The sequence below is a fragment of the Hypomesus nipponensis genome, chromosome 11 (genome assembly GCF_054491055.1).
Source record: "Hypomesus nipponensis isolate SF chromosome 11, ASM5449105v1, whole genome shotgun sequence".
NCBI classification, from domain to species: Eukaryota; Metazoa; Chordata; class Actinopteri; order Osmeriformes; family Osmeridae; genus Hypomesus; species Hypomesus nipponensis.
Genome location: NC_140371.1, coordinates 1,727,761 through 1,745,745, shown reverse-complemented (window position 1 = coordinate 1,745,745; position 17,985 = coordinate 1,727,761). Strand labels below are relative to the sequence as shown.

Here is a 17,985-nt window from a genome sequence, read left to right as displayed (position 1 = left end):
CCAGCTGCCAGTGGAGTTGGTAACGATAACCAGTACTCCAGCAGCCAGTGGAGCTGGTAATGAGAACCAGTACTCCAGCTGCCAGTGGAGTTGGTAATGACAACCAGTACTCCAGCTGCCAGTGGAGCTGGTAATGATAACCAGTACTCCAGCTGCCAGTGGAGTTGGTAATGATAACCAGTACTCCAGCTGCCAGTGGAGTTGGTAATGATAACCAGTACTCCAGCTGCCAGTGGAGCTGGTAATGATAACCAGTACTCCAGCTGCCAGTGGAGCTGGTAATGAGAACCAGTACTCCAGCTGCCAGTGGAGTTGGTAATGATAACCAGTACTCCAGCTGCCAGTGGAGCTGGTAATGATAACCAGTTCTCCAGCTGCCAGTGGAGCTGGTAATGATAACCAGTACTCAAGCTAACTGGCTGGCTGGCTGGCAATGATAACCAGTAAGCCAGTGATACCCCCCTCCCCCCACACCACGCCCCCACCGCACCATCCCCCTCTGAACAAGGACAGAGGTGTGCGTGAAACTTCACTCTCAGTACCCCGACACACCCAGTCCCTCTCTGGGCACGTGCAGACAGACATGCTGGTTGGAAAGTTCAGCATACTTGCAGAGGATCTGCACTGACTCACTGCTGACAGTGATTAAGGAGGGTCAGAGATGGGGTCAGGAACACAGGCGGGATGGATGTCCTGATGAGCTCAGGATGTTATGGATACCGTCCTTATCACAGCCTTATCTACTGCTGGCTCCATCCTCTGCATTGTGTCATCCGTGATCTCTGCTCAGTCATCTCCCCATCTCCACCCTCCTCCTCACTCATCCCTCCATCTCCACCCTCCTCCTCAGTCATCTCCCCATCTCCATCCTCCTCAGTCATCTCCCCATCTCCATCCTCCTCACTCATCCCTCCATCTCCATCCTCCTCAGTCATCCCTCCATCTCCACCCTCCTCCTCACTCATCCCTCCATCTCCACCCTCCTCCTCACTCATCCCTCCATCTCCATCCTCCTCAGTCATCCCTCCATCTCCACCCTCCTCCTCACTCATCCCTCCATCTCCACCCTCCTCCTCACTCATCCCTCCATCTCCACCCTCCTCCTCACTCATCCCTCCATCTCCATCCTCCTCAGTCATCCCTCCATCTCCACCCTCCTCCTCACTCATCCCTCCATCTCCATCCTCCTCCTCAGTCATCCCTCCATCTCCACCCTCCTCAGTCATCCCTCCATCTCCATCCTCCTCCTCAGTCATCCCTCCATCTCCACCCTCCTCCTCACTCATCCCTCCATCTCCACCCTCCTCCTCACTCATCCCTCCATCTCCATCCTCCTCAGTCATCCCTCCATCTCCACCCTCCTCCTCAGTCATCCCTCCATCTCCACCCTCCTCCTCACTCATCCCTCCATCTCCACCCTCCTCCTCACTCATCCCTCCATCTCCATCCTCCTCAGTCATCCCTCCATCTCCACCCTCCTCCTCACTCATCCCTCCATCTCCATCCTCCTCCTCAGTCATCCCTCCATCTCCACCCTCCTCAGTCATCCCTCCATCTCCACCCTCCTCCTCAGTCATCCCTCTATCTCCACCCTCCTCCTCACTCATCCCTCCATCTCCACCCTCCTCCTCAGTCATCCCTCCATCTCCATCCTCCTCAGTCATCCCTCCATCTCCATCTTCCTCCTCAGTCATCCCTCCATCTCCACCCTCCTCCTCAGTCATCCCTCCATCTCCATCCTCCTCAGTCATCCCTCCATCTCCACCCTCCTCCTCACTCATCCCTCCATCTCCACCCTCCTCCTCAGTCATCCCTCCATCTCCATCCTCCTCAGTCATCCCTCCATCTCCATCTTCCTCCTCAGTCATCCCTCTATCTCCACCCTCCTCCTCAGTCATCCCTCCATCTCCATCCTCCTCACTCATCCCTCCATCTCCACCCTCCTCCTCAGTCATCCCTCCATCTCCATCCTCCTCAGTCATCCCTCCATCTCCATCTTCCTCCTCAGTCATCCCTCTATCTCCACCCTCCTCCTCAGTCATCCCTCCATCTCCATCCTCCTCAGTCATCCCTCCATCTCCATCCTCCTCAGTCATCCCTCCATCTCCATCCTCCTCAGTCATCCCTCTATCTCCACCCTCCTCCTCAGTCATCCCTCCATCTCCATCCTCCTCAGTCATCCCTCCATCTCCATCCTCCTCAGTCATCCCTCCATCTCCATCCTCCTCAGTCATCCCTCCATCTCCATCCTCCTCAGTCATCCCTCCATCTCCACCCTCCTCCTCAGTCATCCCTCCATCTCCATCCTCCTCAGTCATCCCTCCATCTCCACCCTCCTCCTCAGTCATCCCTCCATCTCCATCCTCCTCAGTCATCCCTCCATCTCCATCCTCCTCAGTCATCCCTCCATCTCCACCCTCCTCCTCAGTCATCCCTCCATCTCCACCCTCCTCCTCAGTCATCCCTCCATCTCCATCCTCCTCAGTCATCCCTCCATCTCCACCCTCCTCCTCAGTCATCCCTCCATCTCCATCCTCCTCAGTCATCCCTCCATCTCCATCCTCCTCAGTCATCCCTCCATCTCCACCCTCCTCCTCAGTCATCCCTCCATCTCCACCCTCCTCCTCAGTCATCCCTCCATCTCCATCCTCCTCAGTCATCCCTCCATCTCCATCCTCCTCAGTCATCCCTCCATCTCCATCCTCCTCAGTCATCCCTCCATCTCCACCCTCCTCCTCAGTCATCCCTCCATCTCCATCCTCCTCAGTCATCCCTCCATCTCCATCCTCCTCCTCAGTCATCCCTCCATCTCCACCCTCCTCCTCAGTCATCCCTCCATCTCCATCCTCCTCAGTCATCCCTCCATCTCCATCCTCCTCAGTCATCCCTCCATCTCCCATATCCTTCTCACTGTCACCCTCTGTGTTTCTATCCGGACAATCTAACCTGAACACACATCTGGGTTCAGAAACAGTAGATGAGGATGAGATAAATGAAAGGTTTGAAAGACTTAAAGAGCGACAGAGGTGAGAGGTCAAACAGGTGAGAGGGTAAGAGGATTTGATGTGTTCATATGAGCTGCTTATACTGTGTTTTGAAGTTTCTCCACTGTAAAACTGGGGTCAAAATTGCACATGGTAGGACAGACATTTTACATGCTGTACATCCTGTGTGGTTGGCTGTAGCTAGGCCCAGAAGACAACTGTGTTGGACAAGAAAGGCACTCGCTGGTGCTCGTCCACGATTGGCTGCCTGCCACCAGTTGAGATCAAGTTCCAGTCTTTTGATAGGCCGGTATTTTGTCATGCTAATCTAGTTCCTTAGGCTCTCTCTTCAGTGTGTAACATGACGTTATTCCATTTCTAAATGTTGCAGGAAAATCAATAATCTGGATGAAATTCCTGACCTGGATGGATTACAGGGATCTCACCAGAGTTCTTGGCCCGAGACGGGGAGAACTTCAGTGTTTGTGTAGAGTTGGACTACAATATTGAGATCCCTGATTTGTTTTTGTTCAACTTGGTTTTTTTCCATGGATTCTTCTAACACAAGGCATGAGTGAGGCCCGGCTGATGAATGGAGGAAGACTGTCTTGGTTTGCACAGTTCTTGGATTGGTGTATTTGGCAGGTGTTTTTATCTCCTAAAATGACTTAGAAGAAGATACTAGGTTGCCAGGTCTGTTGAAATATAATTTCCCCAAGAAATGTGGCCAATGTAGTCCAGGTCATCATGAATCCTTGTTTCTGATTCATGTGCTGCATGATCCTCCAAGGACTAGGGGAGCTATTCCTACTGCACACAGACACACACACACACACACACACACAGACACACAGACACACACACACACAGACACACACACAGACACACACAAAGACACACACACAGACACACACACACACAGACACACACATACATACACACACACACACACACAGACACACACACACACACACACACATACACAGACACACACACGCACACACACACACAAATACATGCACACACACAGATACACACACACACACACAGACACACACACACAAATACATGCACACACACAGATACACACACACACAGACACACACACACACACGCACATACAAATACATGCACACACACAGACGCACACACACACATACACACAAATACATGCACACACACAGATACACACACACATGCACACACAGACGCACACACACACACACACACGCACACACAGACGCGCACACACACACACACACAGATACACGCACACACACAGATACACGCACACACACAGATACACGCACACACACAGATACACGCACACATATACCTCCATAACTTTGGATGACTTGCAGTTGTAACTTCTAGTTTGTTGTCACATGCCGGGGGCTGGCCAACCCTTGTCCGTTTTTTGTTTGTTTGTTTTGTGTCAGTTAATCCCTTAGGTTCTCTGTTGCAAACTCCATCCCCCCGTTAACCACTCACACCTGTGGCTCATCTTCAATCAACTTAACCGTTTATCATTACCAGTTCCACACCCACTGCTATTAGCTCACGTTAGTCGGCTCCTTTTAGTTCACGTTAGTCGGCTCCTGTCTGCATTTTCCTCATAAGTCAGATCATTGAATTCCCTCAATAACTTTGTTTCTCTGTCTGTCTTAGACTTGGTTCATATCCCTGCCAGCTCCAGGTCTGATCTCATCCCCCCGGATTCTCCGCTACCACCAGCCCCTGCCATTTCTCAGACGATAATAAACAGTTGGGTCTACCTGCCAGCCAGCCAACATGACAGACTGTAATATGTCTGTGTCCATACAATCCATATTTCGCCATGCTATTTCACAATTCAGTCAGGCTGGCCCATAGTTGACTGACTGTTTGTGCCGAGCTGTCAGACTGGTTGGCTATCGGTCTCAGATGCTGGCAGGAAGACTGACTTTCTGGCTGGTAGCCTACCTGTCTTGTGACATGACAGACTAGCTAGTTGGCAAGGGAAACAACTTAATTGCTGACTGAGTGGATGCCTAGCTTGCTAGATTCTTCAATCACTGGCATACTGGTTATCATTGTGAACAACATACCTTTAACTCAACACAGTTACACCACGGGGATGATGTTTAGACAGTTGAATACGTGTGTGTGTGTGCGCGCTTACCAAAGTCGCTGGCACAGTAATGCTCCATGATGGTGTCGGCCTTCAGCTCATTGTCACATGGCGGACACGCCTTCAAGGCTGCAGGGTCGGAACAGACAGGATAACTGTTAATGACATCACTACACCTTGCAATGACATCGCTGCACTAATCAATGACATCACAGAATCTAAAGGCCCTTGCACACTGAGTGCGAAATTTTCGTATGCGTTTTTTCGTACGCCTCAAAATTCGGTGGCTCTGAATTGTCAAAAAACTCACAACATCCTTGCTATGGATGCGAAAAACACAGAAAATCAAACTCGATCCGAACTTTTTTTTGACATAACGCGAAGTTGTATTATTTTTTCACGTGCAAACATTTTGGACCCGAATTTCGGACTCAGAGTGCCTGACAATTACATAATTGAACCTGGCAAAGTCATCTCTAAACCAGGCAATTATGTCCAAGAACGTAGTAATGACATCAATAAACCTAGCAATGACGTCCTAAAACTTTGCAAATTGATTTTACACCTAAGCTTACAGGTAAGCGTTTGTATAGATTTACAGCAGTAGCGATTTCTTTAAGACTGCAAGGGAAGCTTAGCCGGGCTGCCAGCCCAATTTAGCCCCGCCCACAAATACATTTGGTTGGGAAGTTGGGTCTGGTGTACCGGGAGTTAGCTTGACGTTGTCATACTCATAATTCTAGTCAGAATATGAGTCTGTTAACTCTCCGTTGGGCTGTGACTATGGGCCATGTTTCAACCGAACTCTTAAAACAAATGCCTCTTCGCTCAATTGGATAGACCTACAACCAATCATAGCAACGTAATTTATTGTTCGTTGAAAACAAATTCAACCCAAGCGCTCTTTGGTGACGTGGTTGATTACCTTACTGTTGATCATCTGTCCATCATCGTATAAAGCCCGCCCTGACAATTAGATTGGAACAGCTGTTCGGACATACTTTTTCCCAAAACTAGCGATCCCAGACCCAACTTCCCGACCAAATGTATTTGTGGGCGGGGCTAAATTGGGTTTTTGTTAGATCGTTCATTAATTCATTCAGTAGGTTAGGCTGGTGTCGTAGGGGTGAACTAGCCAGTGAACTAGCCAAATAAATGGAACGTTTTTAGGATGTAGGCCGAAAATGAGCTTCCCCTCTTTGAAAGACCAGCAGCCGCCACTGATTTACAGGTAGAGATTTACAGGTAGAGATGTACTGGTACAAGGCCCCCCAGAACCTTTTCACCAGAGGGTGTTAGCTGTGGAGCTGTTAGACAGTCAGGGAGTCTGGAGGGTGTGATGTGTAGGGGCATGGCTGCTGGTTAAATGTGGGCAGAGACAAGCAGAACTGAAGTCCTATCAGACTGGAGAGGAGCTTGTCTGCATCAGCAGCAGAGAATGAAGAACACCTTGTGGAACTTCAAGGAGAAAAACCAAAGCAGCAAGGTGTTTATTTTGAATTCAAATTGCGACCCCCTCCAAACACAACCACACCCACCCACGCACCCGACCCCTACCCTCCGACTCCACCACCACCACCACCACACCCATGCACACAGTACAGTACATACAAACACAAACACACATGCAAAACACAAACAACCTCCTAGAGTTTACCTCCCTTGCTAGCAGGACTCCTCAGGTTCAGAGTGTCTGTGTTTACGTGTTTATGTGAGCATGTAGACTAAATGCAGAGACGCCTGTGTGTTTATTTGCTGTTTCTGTAGCTGGGGTATAAATAAGGGCTCCAGTTCTCTTGCTGTTCATGGTACTGTATGTAGGACAAACACCAAGAGTCAGTGAGTTTGTCTTTGCCCGCACTGAGTCTCTAGAGGGTGCATGTTCACGTTTCTATTTCAGTCGCGTACTCTTTCATCCAAACTGACTCGCGTACGAAGTGTGTCTGTCCAGAGTCATAGAAACGACCCTCCCTGCATCCCAGGCACCATCCGCAGGGGGGTGGTGGTGGTGGGGGGGGTGGGGGTTGGTGGTGGGGGGGGTCGGTGGTGGGGGGGGGGGAGGCCTAGGTGACACTAAACAAAATGAATTTCCCTTTGCAAACTTCTAATCTAATCTGATCTAATCTGAACAGTCTCTGACTGTGTTTCCTCACCCAGTCTCTTCACCTGTCAGATGTTTATCAGCCACCTATTATCCCCCAGTCACACACTCACACTCACACACACACACACACACACACACAGCTAGGAACACTACACACAGGCACACACCACACATAGACACCCCACACATAAACACACACACACATGCACGCACAGCCGGCTCCCAGCCCAGCCCGGGTCAGAGGTGAAAGGTCATCCCCCCAGCCCAAACTTTGTCAGTCTGGCCAGATAATGAGGAGGGTCAAAGTTCAGCATGCCTCACAGCCTGCCTCGTAGGGAGGTGATCCCTGCCTTTTCCAACTAACTTCCAGTCTGTGTGTGTCTTAATGTGAGTGTGTGTGTGTGTGTGTGGGCATGTGTGCCTTAATATGTGTGTGTGTGAGTGTGTGTGTGTGTGTGTATGACACCTAGATCCCAGCTCATGGAGATCCCATGCATTCAGGGTGGGAGGCCTTTTATACAGAAGCCTTCTGCTCTAATGATATGGTGGTGACATGGACACACACTCACACACACACACACACACACACACACATTATAACACAGTGCTTAGGGAGTGAGCCACACACTGACTCACTGACTCACACACTGTCAGTTATGTCTCTCTCTCTCTCTCTGTCTCTCTCTCTCTCTCTCTCTCTCTCTCTCTCTCTCTCTCTCTCTCTCTCTGTCTCTCTCTCTCTCTCTCTCTCTCTCTCTCTCTCTCTCTCTCTCTCTCTCTCTCTCTCTCTCTCTCTCTCTCTCTCTCTCTCTCTCTCTCTCTCTCTGTCTCTCTCTCTCTGTCTCTCTCTCTCTCTCTCTCTCTCTCTCTCTCTCTCTCTCTCTCTCTCTCTCTCTCTCTCTCTCTCTCTCACACACATTTATAAACACGTACACTCACACATGCACACCTGGGCACTATGCCAGTGTGTGTGAGTGTGTGTGAGTGTGTGTGTATGCATGCAAGCAGAGTGACTACAGAGTGAACGGCCTGTGTCAGGGAACCTGAAAAGAGTTTCCTTCTCTCCCCCTTTTAGAGAGAGAAGTGTAGAGAGCAGGGAGTAGAGGAGGGGGAGAGGGGAGGAGAGGTGGGGGAGAGGAGGGTGAGATGGGTAGGGGGAATAGGAGGGGGACAGGGCAGGGAGGAGAGGAGGGGAAAGGAGGGGGAGAGGGCAGGGAGGAGAGGAGAGGGAAAGGAGGGGGAGAGGGCAGGGAGGAGAGGAGAGGAGGGGGAGAGGAACAGGAGGAGAGGAGGGGGAGAGGAGGGGGAGTTTGGTAGGGGGAATAGGAGGGGGAGAGGGCAGGGAGGAGAGGAGAGGAGGGGGAGAGGGCAGGGAGGAGAGGAGAGGAGGGGGAGAGGGCGGGGAGGAGAGGAGTGGGAGAGGGCTAAGATACGGGGTACGGGATGTCATTGTGAGTGTAAGCTGGCCAAGGTACTTCACAGCCAGACCTTGCAGCGAGCACACACACACACACACACACAAACACAGACACACAGGCAGGCAGCCTGTGCACAGCGGAGGCTGCTCTCCCAGGGTGGTTGTGTACATGTCGCTCAGGTCTCCGGCTCACGGGCCGTTTGCTCTGCTCAGCTCTGCTCAGCTCAACTCTGCTCAGCTCTGGAGCTGCAACACGTTTCAACATGAAACGCTGCCATGCCCCGGATGAAGCCCAGGCAGGGTTCATGTAGACGGAGGGTTGGGGGGCTGGGGAGGGTGGGGGCTAAGGGGGCTGGGGGTTAGGGGGGCTGGAAACAGAGGGCAGGGCTAGGGGGGCTGGGGGCTAGGGGGGCTATGGGCTATGGGGGCTGGGGGCTAGGGGCTATGGGGGCTGGGGCTTAGGGGGGCTGGAGACAGAGGGCAGGGCTAGGGGGGCTGGGGGCTAGGGGGGCTGGGGGCTGGGGGCTAGGGGGGCTGGGGGCTAGGGGGGCTGGGGGCTAGGGGGGCTGGGGGCTAGGGGGGCTGGTCTGGCAGGGGCCACCCCCACCCTGACAGCCAGCGTGCATGAGGCTTCGCCCCAGGAACACAAACATACAGTCTGTGAAGGCTCGCAAGCAGCAGTGTTCCGTAGACGAACAACGCTGGGCTGCTGTATCCTCCATCAGACACGTTCATGTTGTAGACCTGTCTGTCTCTCTGCCTGACCTGTCTCTCTGCCTGACCTGTCTCTCTGCCTGACCTGTCTCTCTGCCTGACCTGTCTGTCTCTCTGCCTGACCTGTCTCTCTGCCTGACATGTCTGTCTCTCTGCCTGACCTGTCTGTCTCTCTGCCTGACCTGTCTGTCTCTCTGCCTGACCTGTCTGTGTCTCTGCCTGACATGTCTGTCTCTCTGCCTGACCTGTCTCTCTGCCTGACCTGTCTGTCTCTCTGCCTGACCTGTCTCTCTGCCTGACCTGTCTGTCTCTCTGCCTGACCTGTCTGTCTCTCTGCCTGACCTGTCTGTCTCTCTGCCTGACCTGTCTCTCTGCCTGACCTGTCTCTCTGCCTGACCTGTCTCTCTGCCTGACCTGTCTCTCTGCCTGACCTGTCTGTCTCTCTGCCTGACCTGTCTCTCTGCCTGACATGTCTGTCTCTCTGCCTGACCTGTCTGTCTCTCTGCCTGACCTGTCTGTCTCTCTGCCTGACCTGTCTGTGTCTCTGCCTGACCTGTCTGTCTCTCTGCCTGACCTGTCTCTCTGCCTGACCTGTCTGTCTCTCTGCCTGACCTGTCTCTCTGCCTGACCTGTCTGTCTCTCTGCCTGACCTGTCTGTCTCTCTGCCTGACCTGTCTGTCTCTCTGCCTGACCTGTCTCTCTGCCTGACATGTCTGTCTCTCTGCCTGACCTTTCTGTGTCTCTGTCTCTCTGCCTGACCTGTCTGTCTCTCTGCCTGACCTGTCTGTCTCTCTGCCTGACCTGTCTGTGTCTCTGTCTCTCTGCCTGACCTTTCTGTGTCTCTGTCTGTCTGTCTGACCTGTCTGTCTCTCTGCCTGACCTGTCTGTCTCTCTGCCTGACCTGTCTCTCTGCCTGACATGTCTGTCTCTCTGCCTGACCTTTCTGTGTCTCTGTCTCTCTGCCTGACCTGTCTGTCTCTCTGCCTGACCTGTCTGTGTCTCTGCCTGACCTGTCTGTCTCTCTGCCTGACCTGTCTCTCTGCCTGACCTGTCTGTCTCTCTGCCTGACCTGTCTCTCTGCCTGACCTGTCTGTCTCTCTGCCTGACCTGTCTCTCTGCCTGACCTGTCTGTCTCTCTGCCTGACCTGTCTCTCTGCCTGACATGTCTGTCTCTCTGCCTGACCTGTCTCTCTGCCTGACCTGTCTGTCTCTCTGCCTGACCTGTCTCTCTGCCTGACATGTCTGTCTCTCTGCCTGACCTTTCTGTGTCTCTGTCTCTCTGCCTGACCTGTCTGTGTCTCTGTCTGTCTGTCTGACCTGTCTGTCTCTCTGCCTGACCTGTCTCTCTGCCTGACCTGTCTCTCTGCCTGACATGTCTGTCTCTCTGCCTGACCTTTCTGTGTCTCTGTCTCTCTGCCTGACCTTTCTGTGTCTCTGTCTGTCTGTCTGACCTGTCTGTCTCTCTGCCTGACCTGTCTGTCTCTCTGCCTGACCTGTCTCTCTGCCTGACATGTCTGTCTCTCTGCCTGACCTTTCTGTGTCTCTGTCTCTCTGCCTGACCTGTCTGTCTCTCTGCCTGACCTGTCTGTCTCTCTGCCTGACCTGTCTGTGTCTCTGTCTCTCTGCCTGACCTTTCTGTGTCTCTGTCTGTCTGTCTGACCTGTCTGTCTCTCTGCCTGACCTGTCTGTCTCTCTGCCTGACCTGTCTCTCTGCCTGACATGTCTGTCTCTCTGCCTGACCTTTCTGTGTCTCTGTCTCTCTGCCTGACCTGTCTGTCTCTCTGCCTGACCTGTCTGTGTCTCTGCCTGACCTGTCTGTCTCTCTGCCTGACCTGTCTCTCTGCCTGACCTGTCTGTCTCTCTGCCTGACCTGTCTCTCTGCCTGACCTGTCTGTCTCTCTGCCTGACCTGTCTCTCTGCCTGACCTGTCTGTCTCTCTGCCTGACCTGTCTCTCTGCCTGACATGTCTGTCTCTCTGCCTGACCTGTCTCTCTGCCTGACCTGTCTGTCTCTCTGCCTGACCTGTCTCTCTGCCTGACATGTCTGTCTCTCTGCCTGACCTTTCTGTGTCTCTGTCTCTCTGCCTGACCTTTCTGTGTCTCTGTCTGTCTGTCTGACCTGTCTGTCTCTCTGCCTGACCTGTCTGTCTCTCTGCCTGACCTGTCTCTCTGCCTGACATGTCTGTCTCTCTGCCTGACCTGTCTGTCTCTCTGCCTGACCTGTCTCTCTGCCTGACCTGTCTCTCTGCCTGACATGTCTGTCTCTCTGCCTGACCTTTCTGTGTCTCTGTCTCTCTGCCTGACCTTTCTGTGTCTCTGTCTGTCTGTCTGACCTGTCTGTCTCTCTGCCTGACCTGTCTGTCTCTCTGCCTGACCTGTCTCTCTGCCTGACATGTCTGTCTCTCTGCCTGACCTGTCTGTCTCTCTGCCTGACCTGTCTCTCTGCCTGACCTGTCTCTCTGCCTGACCTGTCTGTCTCTCTGCCTGACCTGTCTCTCTGCCTGACCTGTCTGTCTCTCTGCCTGACCTGTCTGTCTCTCTGCCTGACCTGTCTCTCTGCCTGACCTGTCTGTCTCTCTGCCTGACCTTTCTGTGTCTCTGTCTGTCTGTCTGACCTGTCTGTGTCTCTGTCTGACCTGCCTGTCTGTCTGTCTGTCTGTCTGTCTGTCTGACCTGTCTGTCTGTCTGACCTGTCTGTTTCTCTGTCTGACCTGTCTGTCTGTCTAACCGGTATGTTTTTCTGTCTGACATGTCGGTCTGTCTAAATGTGGCCATCAACAATAAAAACATATTTTATCATATATTTAATCAAACCCTCTCTTCCTCACAAACACAACCAAACACACACACACACACACACACAGACACACATACACTTGTGCTTGACCCCTCTCCCTGTCTGTGCCAAATCAAGGAGGTGGGAAGTGAAACTAACTCTGTGCTGCTACTTTCCACACTAACTGTAACCCTCTACTCTGCTGTATCGTGTCACCCAGCTGACCCCTGACAGCCTGGGGCCTCCATCACCCCCCCCTCCCCCACCCCCTGGAAACACATCCCTCTGGAGACACACACCCGCTGGCTTCACCAGGGTCCAGGCCCTCTGTTCTCCATGGATCTGTCCTCCCTGACCTGTCTTCCCTGATCAGTCCTCCCTGATCTGTCCTCTCTGATCTGTCCTCTCTGATCTTTCTTCTCTGATCTGTCCTCTCTCCTCTGTCTTCCCTGATCTGTCCTCTCTGATCTGTCTTCCCTGATCTGTCCTCTCTGATCTGTCCTCTCTGATCTGTCCTCTCTGATCTGTCCTCTCTGATCTGTCCTCTCTGATCTGTCCTCTCTGATCTGTCCTCTCTGACCTGTCCTCTCTGACCTGTCCTCTCTGATCTGTCCTCTCTGACCTGTCCTCTCTGATCTGTCCTCTCTGATCTGTCCTCTCTGATCTGTCCTCTCTGACCTGTCCTCTCTCATCTGTCCTCTCTGACCTGTCCTCTCTGATCTGTCCTCTCTGATCTGTCCTCTCTGATCTGTCCTCTCTGACCTGTCCTCTCTGATCTGTCCTCTCTGACCTGTCCTCTCTCATCTGTCCTCTCTGATCTGTCTTCCCTGATCTGTCCTCTCTGACCTGTCCTCTCTGATCTGTCCTCTCTGATCTGTCCTCTCTGATCTGTCCTCTCTGACCTGTCCTCTCTCATCTGTCCTCTCTGACCTGTCCTCTCTGATCTGTCCTCTCTGATCTGTCCTCTCTGATCTGTCCTCTCTGATCTGTCCTCTCTCATCTGTCCTCTCTAATCTGTCCTGCCTGATCTCTCCTACTGTCAGAGGTCATGGATGTAAATGGAAGCATAAATCTCTGAGCATTCCTAAGAACATCCAACGAGAGGGTGCTCCACGTAAAATTTAACACACTTTTGTTGCTGTCAATGTACATCATGTTGTCCCTTTCATTAAGTATGTCTAAATAAAGATGTTCTCGACCCACTAACCTGAACCCTACAGAACATGTTCTCGACCCACCAACCTGAACCCTACAGAACATGTTCTCGACCCACCAACCTGAACCCTACAGAACATGTTCTCGACCCACTAACATGCAGGCCTAAAACAAGGTCTCAGGTATGACCCACAACGTTGACTTTGCAGGGAGCGAGTACAAGAATGAGTTATGGCAGCCCAGAGCGAATGTGTCACATAGTTGATCCCATTCCTACGAAAACATCACATCCATTTTCATAGCAGCATGCTCTCTGGGCACTCCACACTGGGAGCTAGCTGGGGTCCGCTTCCTGCTGGGACACTAGTGGTGTTGCTTAACTTAGTGGAGGAGAAAGGAGGAGAGAGGAGGGGAGGGGATGAGATAGGAGAGGAGAGGAGAAGAGGGGAGGGGAGGGTAGGGTAGGGGGGGGAGGGGAGGGGAGGGGAGGGGAGGGGAGGGGAGGGGAGGGGAGGGGAGGGGAGGGGAGGGGAGGGGAGGGGAGGGGAGGAGAGGAGAGGGGGAGGGGAGGGGAGGGGAGGGGAGGGGAGGGGAGGGGAGGGGAGGGGAGGGGAGGGGAGGGGAGGGGAGGGGAGGGGAGGGGAGGGGAGGGGAGGGGAGGGGAGAAAAGGAGGAGAGAAGGAGTGGAATAGAGGAGTGAAGGAGAGGAGTGAAGGAGAGGAGATAAGGAAAAGAGGAGAGGCAGAGAGGAGGAGATGAGATAGGGGAGAAGAAGAGAAAAGAGAGGAGGAGAAGAGAGGTGCAGAGGAGGAGAGGAGGACAGGGGGAGTTGAGGAGAGGCTGGCACTGATGCTGAGCAGTTTGTCCTCAACACCCCATCACACACAGTAATTAAACAAACCCACATCGTGCTTAGGAACTATTCATCATTCGGGAACTCAGCATTGACAGAAAGTAATTTTTTCTCCCTGATAGTCCTTTCCTTCTTTGTTTCTTGTACCAACTTTATTTCTTTATATATCTGTCTGCGTCTGACTTAAAGGATGTTGCGGTAAAGGACCTCCTCCAGTCTTGAGTACTGGAAGGTTTGATATGTTCACTCAGGAGAACATAACTGGCTCCAGGACTCGCTGGAAACGCTCTGCCCCAAATCACAGCACCACAAACCAAGCAGAGGAATCACAAGATCCCTTCAGTCTCAACTGAAGAAAAGAGGGAGAAGTTTTTTTTGGGCCAACTGGAAGGTCTCCCTCTTTCCCTTTTCTTTCTCTGTTTCCTCTCTCTTACCCCCCCCCCCACTCCCTCTCTCTCTCTCTGTCTCTGTCTGCCAGCCCTCTCTCCCCTCTTCCCTTGTTCGTGCTCTCTCAGACAGTAGCTCGTCCCCTGCTCTCTCTTCTTCTCAGGATTGTTCAGTGGTGTAGCCTCATTAGTGCTGCTGGGTAATTAGCCTGCTAACTGACAGGGCACACAAAGGCTGGGACACGCACACGCGCACGCACACACACACACACAAATACACGCGCAGTCACACATGCACGCAAACACACACACACAGACCCCACATCAGATTCTATAGACTAGACGAGACCCTCATCAACCCCCTTTTTGCTGTTGACTCTTAATCCCTTTCTCTCTCCTGTCCCTCTCACACTCTCTCTCCCTCTCTCTCTCCCTCTCTCTCTCCCTCTCTCTCTCCCCTTCTCCCCTTCTCCCCCTCTCCGCCTCTCTCCCTTCCTGACCCCCCTCTCTTTCTCTCATCGTTGCTTTTGTTAAGAATGCTTCAGTGGCTGGAACACACACAGTGTGTCTCTATCACTCTCTCTCTCTCTCTCTCTCTCTCTGTCTCTCTGTCTCTCTGTCTCTCTCACTCTCTCTCTCTGTCTCTCTGTCTCTCTTTCTACCTCTGTCTCAGTCTTCCTCTTTGTCTGTCTCTCTCTCTCCCTCTCTCTCTTTCTCTCTCTCCATCTCTCTCTTTCTCTCTCTCTCTCTGTCTCTCCCTCTCTCGCTCTCTCTTTCTCCCGCACACACACACTCACATGCGAACACACACACACTCACACACTCACATGTGCACACACTGCTGTGTCTTCTACAAAGTTAGTGTCCCAACAGCAGAGTCTTCTGACTTGTTTTCCTTTGGAAGTAAAACATTCTCCTTTTACCCAGAATGACTGATTAATGACTGGCAGACTTGAGGAATGTTTGAATGTCCATCTTTAAGAGGGGTGTATGTGTGTGAGTTTGTGTGTGTTTGTGCATGTGTGTGTGCGTGCATGTGTGCATGTGTGTGTGCGTGCGTGCGTGTGTGTGTGCATGTGTGTGTGTGTGCATGTGTGTGTGTGTTTGTGTGGTGCTAGTCAATGAAGAGAGTGTAAGGCATCACTCTGCAGACAATCAACATACCAGAGTCCTTCAGTCTCTTTGTACACACACACACTCAAACACACACTCACACACACTCACACACACACACACACACACACAATACTTATATACACATATACTTACAGCACTATCTAGACACATGTACAAACGCATACGCACACACACTTCCCCTCACCCTCAGCCTCAGCCTCATCCCAAACCTCACCCTCATCTCTACCTTCCACGCTAAAGCTTTTATCGTGGCCGGGTTGAAACAGACTTTTTCAACCCGACACCTGTATGTGGATAGTTAACTCAACTCAACAACTAAACCAAACCAAACGCATTCACCTCAGTGAGGCAGTGCAGTCCTCCTACCTGTAGGTGGCGTGGCCGGGTTCCCTGAGAACTGCATGGGGATGCACAGGTCGTTGTCGATGGGGAACTTGTCGCAGGTCAGCATCTCCGGCCAGGGGAAGCCGTAGGTCTCCATGACAGGAGCGCAGCTGTCCCTCACCGCCTCGCACAGGGAGCGGCACGGGTAGATGGGCCGGTCCAGACACACAGGAGCAAACAGCGAGCACAGGAACACCTGCGTGTCGCCATGGCAGCGCTTGGCCAAGAGGGGCACCCAGCTGCCGGCCTGCTGCTTCACCTCGGGCATGGTCTCGTGCTCCAGCAGGTTGGGCAGTCGCATCTTCTTGTAGCCCACGTTGTGACAGAGCCGCACGTCGGCCGGGATGTCCACGCACTGCGGCTGCTTGGTGTAGAAGCGGCCGTTGTGGAAATTGTCCGACTGCCAGCTGTAGTAGTCGTACTCGTCTGCCGCTGAGGAGCAGGTGGAGGAGAGGAGGAGGAGGAGGAGGAGGAGGAGGGAGCAGGGCAGGCCCCTTGCCATGCTGGGGGAGCAGAATGGAAGACAGGAGGAGGAGGGAGGAGATATCCTAAAGGTCCCCAGTGACTCAACGAAAAGGGAGAGAAGGAGGGAAAAAGAGAGTGCTGGAGAAGAAAATGTTAATCCTTCTCCTCCCCCTCCTTGAGGATTAAAAAGCAGAGGGTCTGGCCTCTTCACAGACTGTCCCCTCTGCCCCGAGCTGGACGCTCGCTCCGTGGTCGAAGCGTGTTTGCGTGAAAGAGAGGGAGAGCGTGTGTGCGTGTGTTTGTGCGTGTAAAAAAGAGAGTGTGTGTGTGTGTGTGTGTGTGTGAGAGAGAGAGAGTGTGTGTCCAAGCTGTGCGAGGAGAGCAGAAGAGGACGAGTGAAAAAGTTGAAAGCAACAGTTGCTCTGTGCGCCTGCCTCTATCTGTGCTGTGTGTGATGTGTCTCTCTGCCTCTCTCCCTGGCTGCGGTGCTCTCCTGCTCTGTCAGAGTGCGGAGGGGCTTTTAGCCCTATGGAGGCTGTCCTGGAAGGGTCCAGCCTCCTGGAAGACAGCCACACCCCCTCCCCCCTCCCACTGGCCTCTCCCGACTCACTCACACCTTACTCAGCCAATCACAGCATAGTAGGAGGGCCTTGTGTCTCACTGGGCCCGCCCCCTGCCCCTTCTCTTCTTTGTTAACCCTCCCCTTGTCAGTGAGAGAGAGAGAGAGAGAGAGAGAGAGAGAGAGAGAGAGAGAGAGAGAGAGAGACAGAGAGAGAGAGAGAGACAGAGAGAGAGAGAGAGAGAGAGAGAGAGAGAGAGAGAGAGAGGCACACTGAACAAACTTTTTTTCCAGTTTGCTCCAATGGTCTTTTCTCTGTCAGACACACAATGCAACAGCTACAGGTGGTTAGGCCATGTTGTGAAAGCTATCTTGATGAGTGCATGTGTGTGTATGTGTGTCTGTGTTTGTGTGTGTATGTGTGTGAGAGATTTACGCTAATGTTTGTGTGAGTGAGAGAGCTATGCGTACATGTGTATGTGTGTGAGAGCTGTTCTAATGTGTGTGCGAGGACAAAAATGTAATCCCCTCTCCTCAGACCTCTGCCCATGCACAGGGGCAGTGAAGGAAAGTGAGATAAGGAGAGAGAGAGAGAGAGAGAGAGAGAGAGAGAGAGAGAGAGAGAGAGAGAGAGAGAGAGAGAGAGAGAGAGAGAGAGAGAGAGAGAGAGAGAGAGAGAGAGAGAGAGAGAGAGAGAGAGAGAGAGAGAGAGAGAGAGAGAGAGAGAGAGAGAGAGAGAGAGAGAGAGAGAGAGGGAGAGAGAGAGAGAGGGAGAGAGAGAGAGAGAGAGAGAGAGAGAGAGAGAGAGAGAGAGAGAGAGAGAGAGAGAGAGAGAGAGAGAGAGAGAGAGGGGGAGGGAGGAAGTAAGAGCGGAGGGAAGGTTGGAGAGGGAGACAAAGAAAGAGGGAGAGAGGTAGAGGGGTGAAGGAGGATTAGAGAGAG

General features: G+C 52.5%; 1 protein-coding gene across 1 annotated transcript in view; it reads right to left on the bottom strand.

The window, feature by feature from the left end:
- Positions 1-16,964, bottom strand: part of sfrp5 (secreted frizzled-related protein 5) — a 28,528-nt gene extending 11,564 nt beyond the window's left edge. The window contains exons 1-2 of the mRNA XM_084709779.1: positions 16,002-16,964; positions 5,146-5,223 (exon numbers count right to left, since the gene is read on the bottom strand). Of these exons, the coding sequence (XP_084565905.1) occupies positions 5,146-5,223; positions 16,002-16,521 (598 nt within the window). The 5' untranslated portion in view covers positions 16,522-16,964. The remainder of the gene's footprint in view (positions 1-5,145; positions 5,224-16,001) is intronic.
- Positions 16,965-17,985: the final 1,021 nt, after the last annotated feature.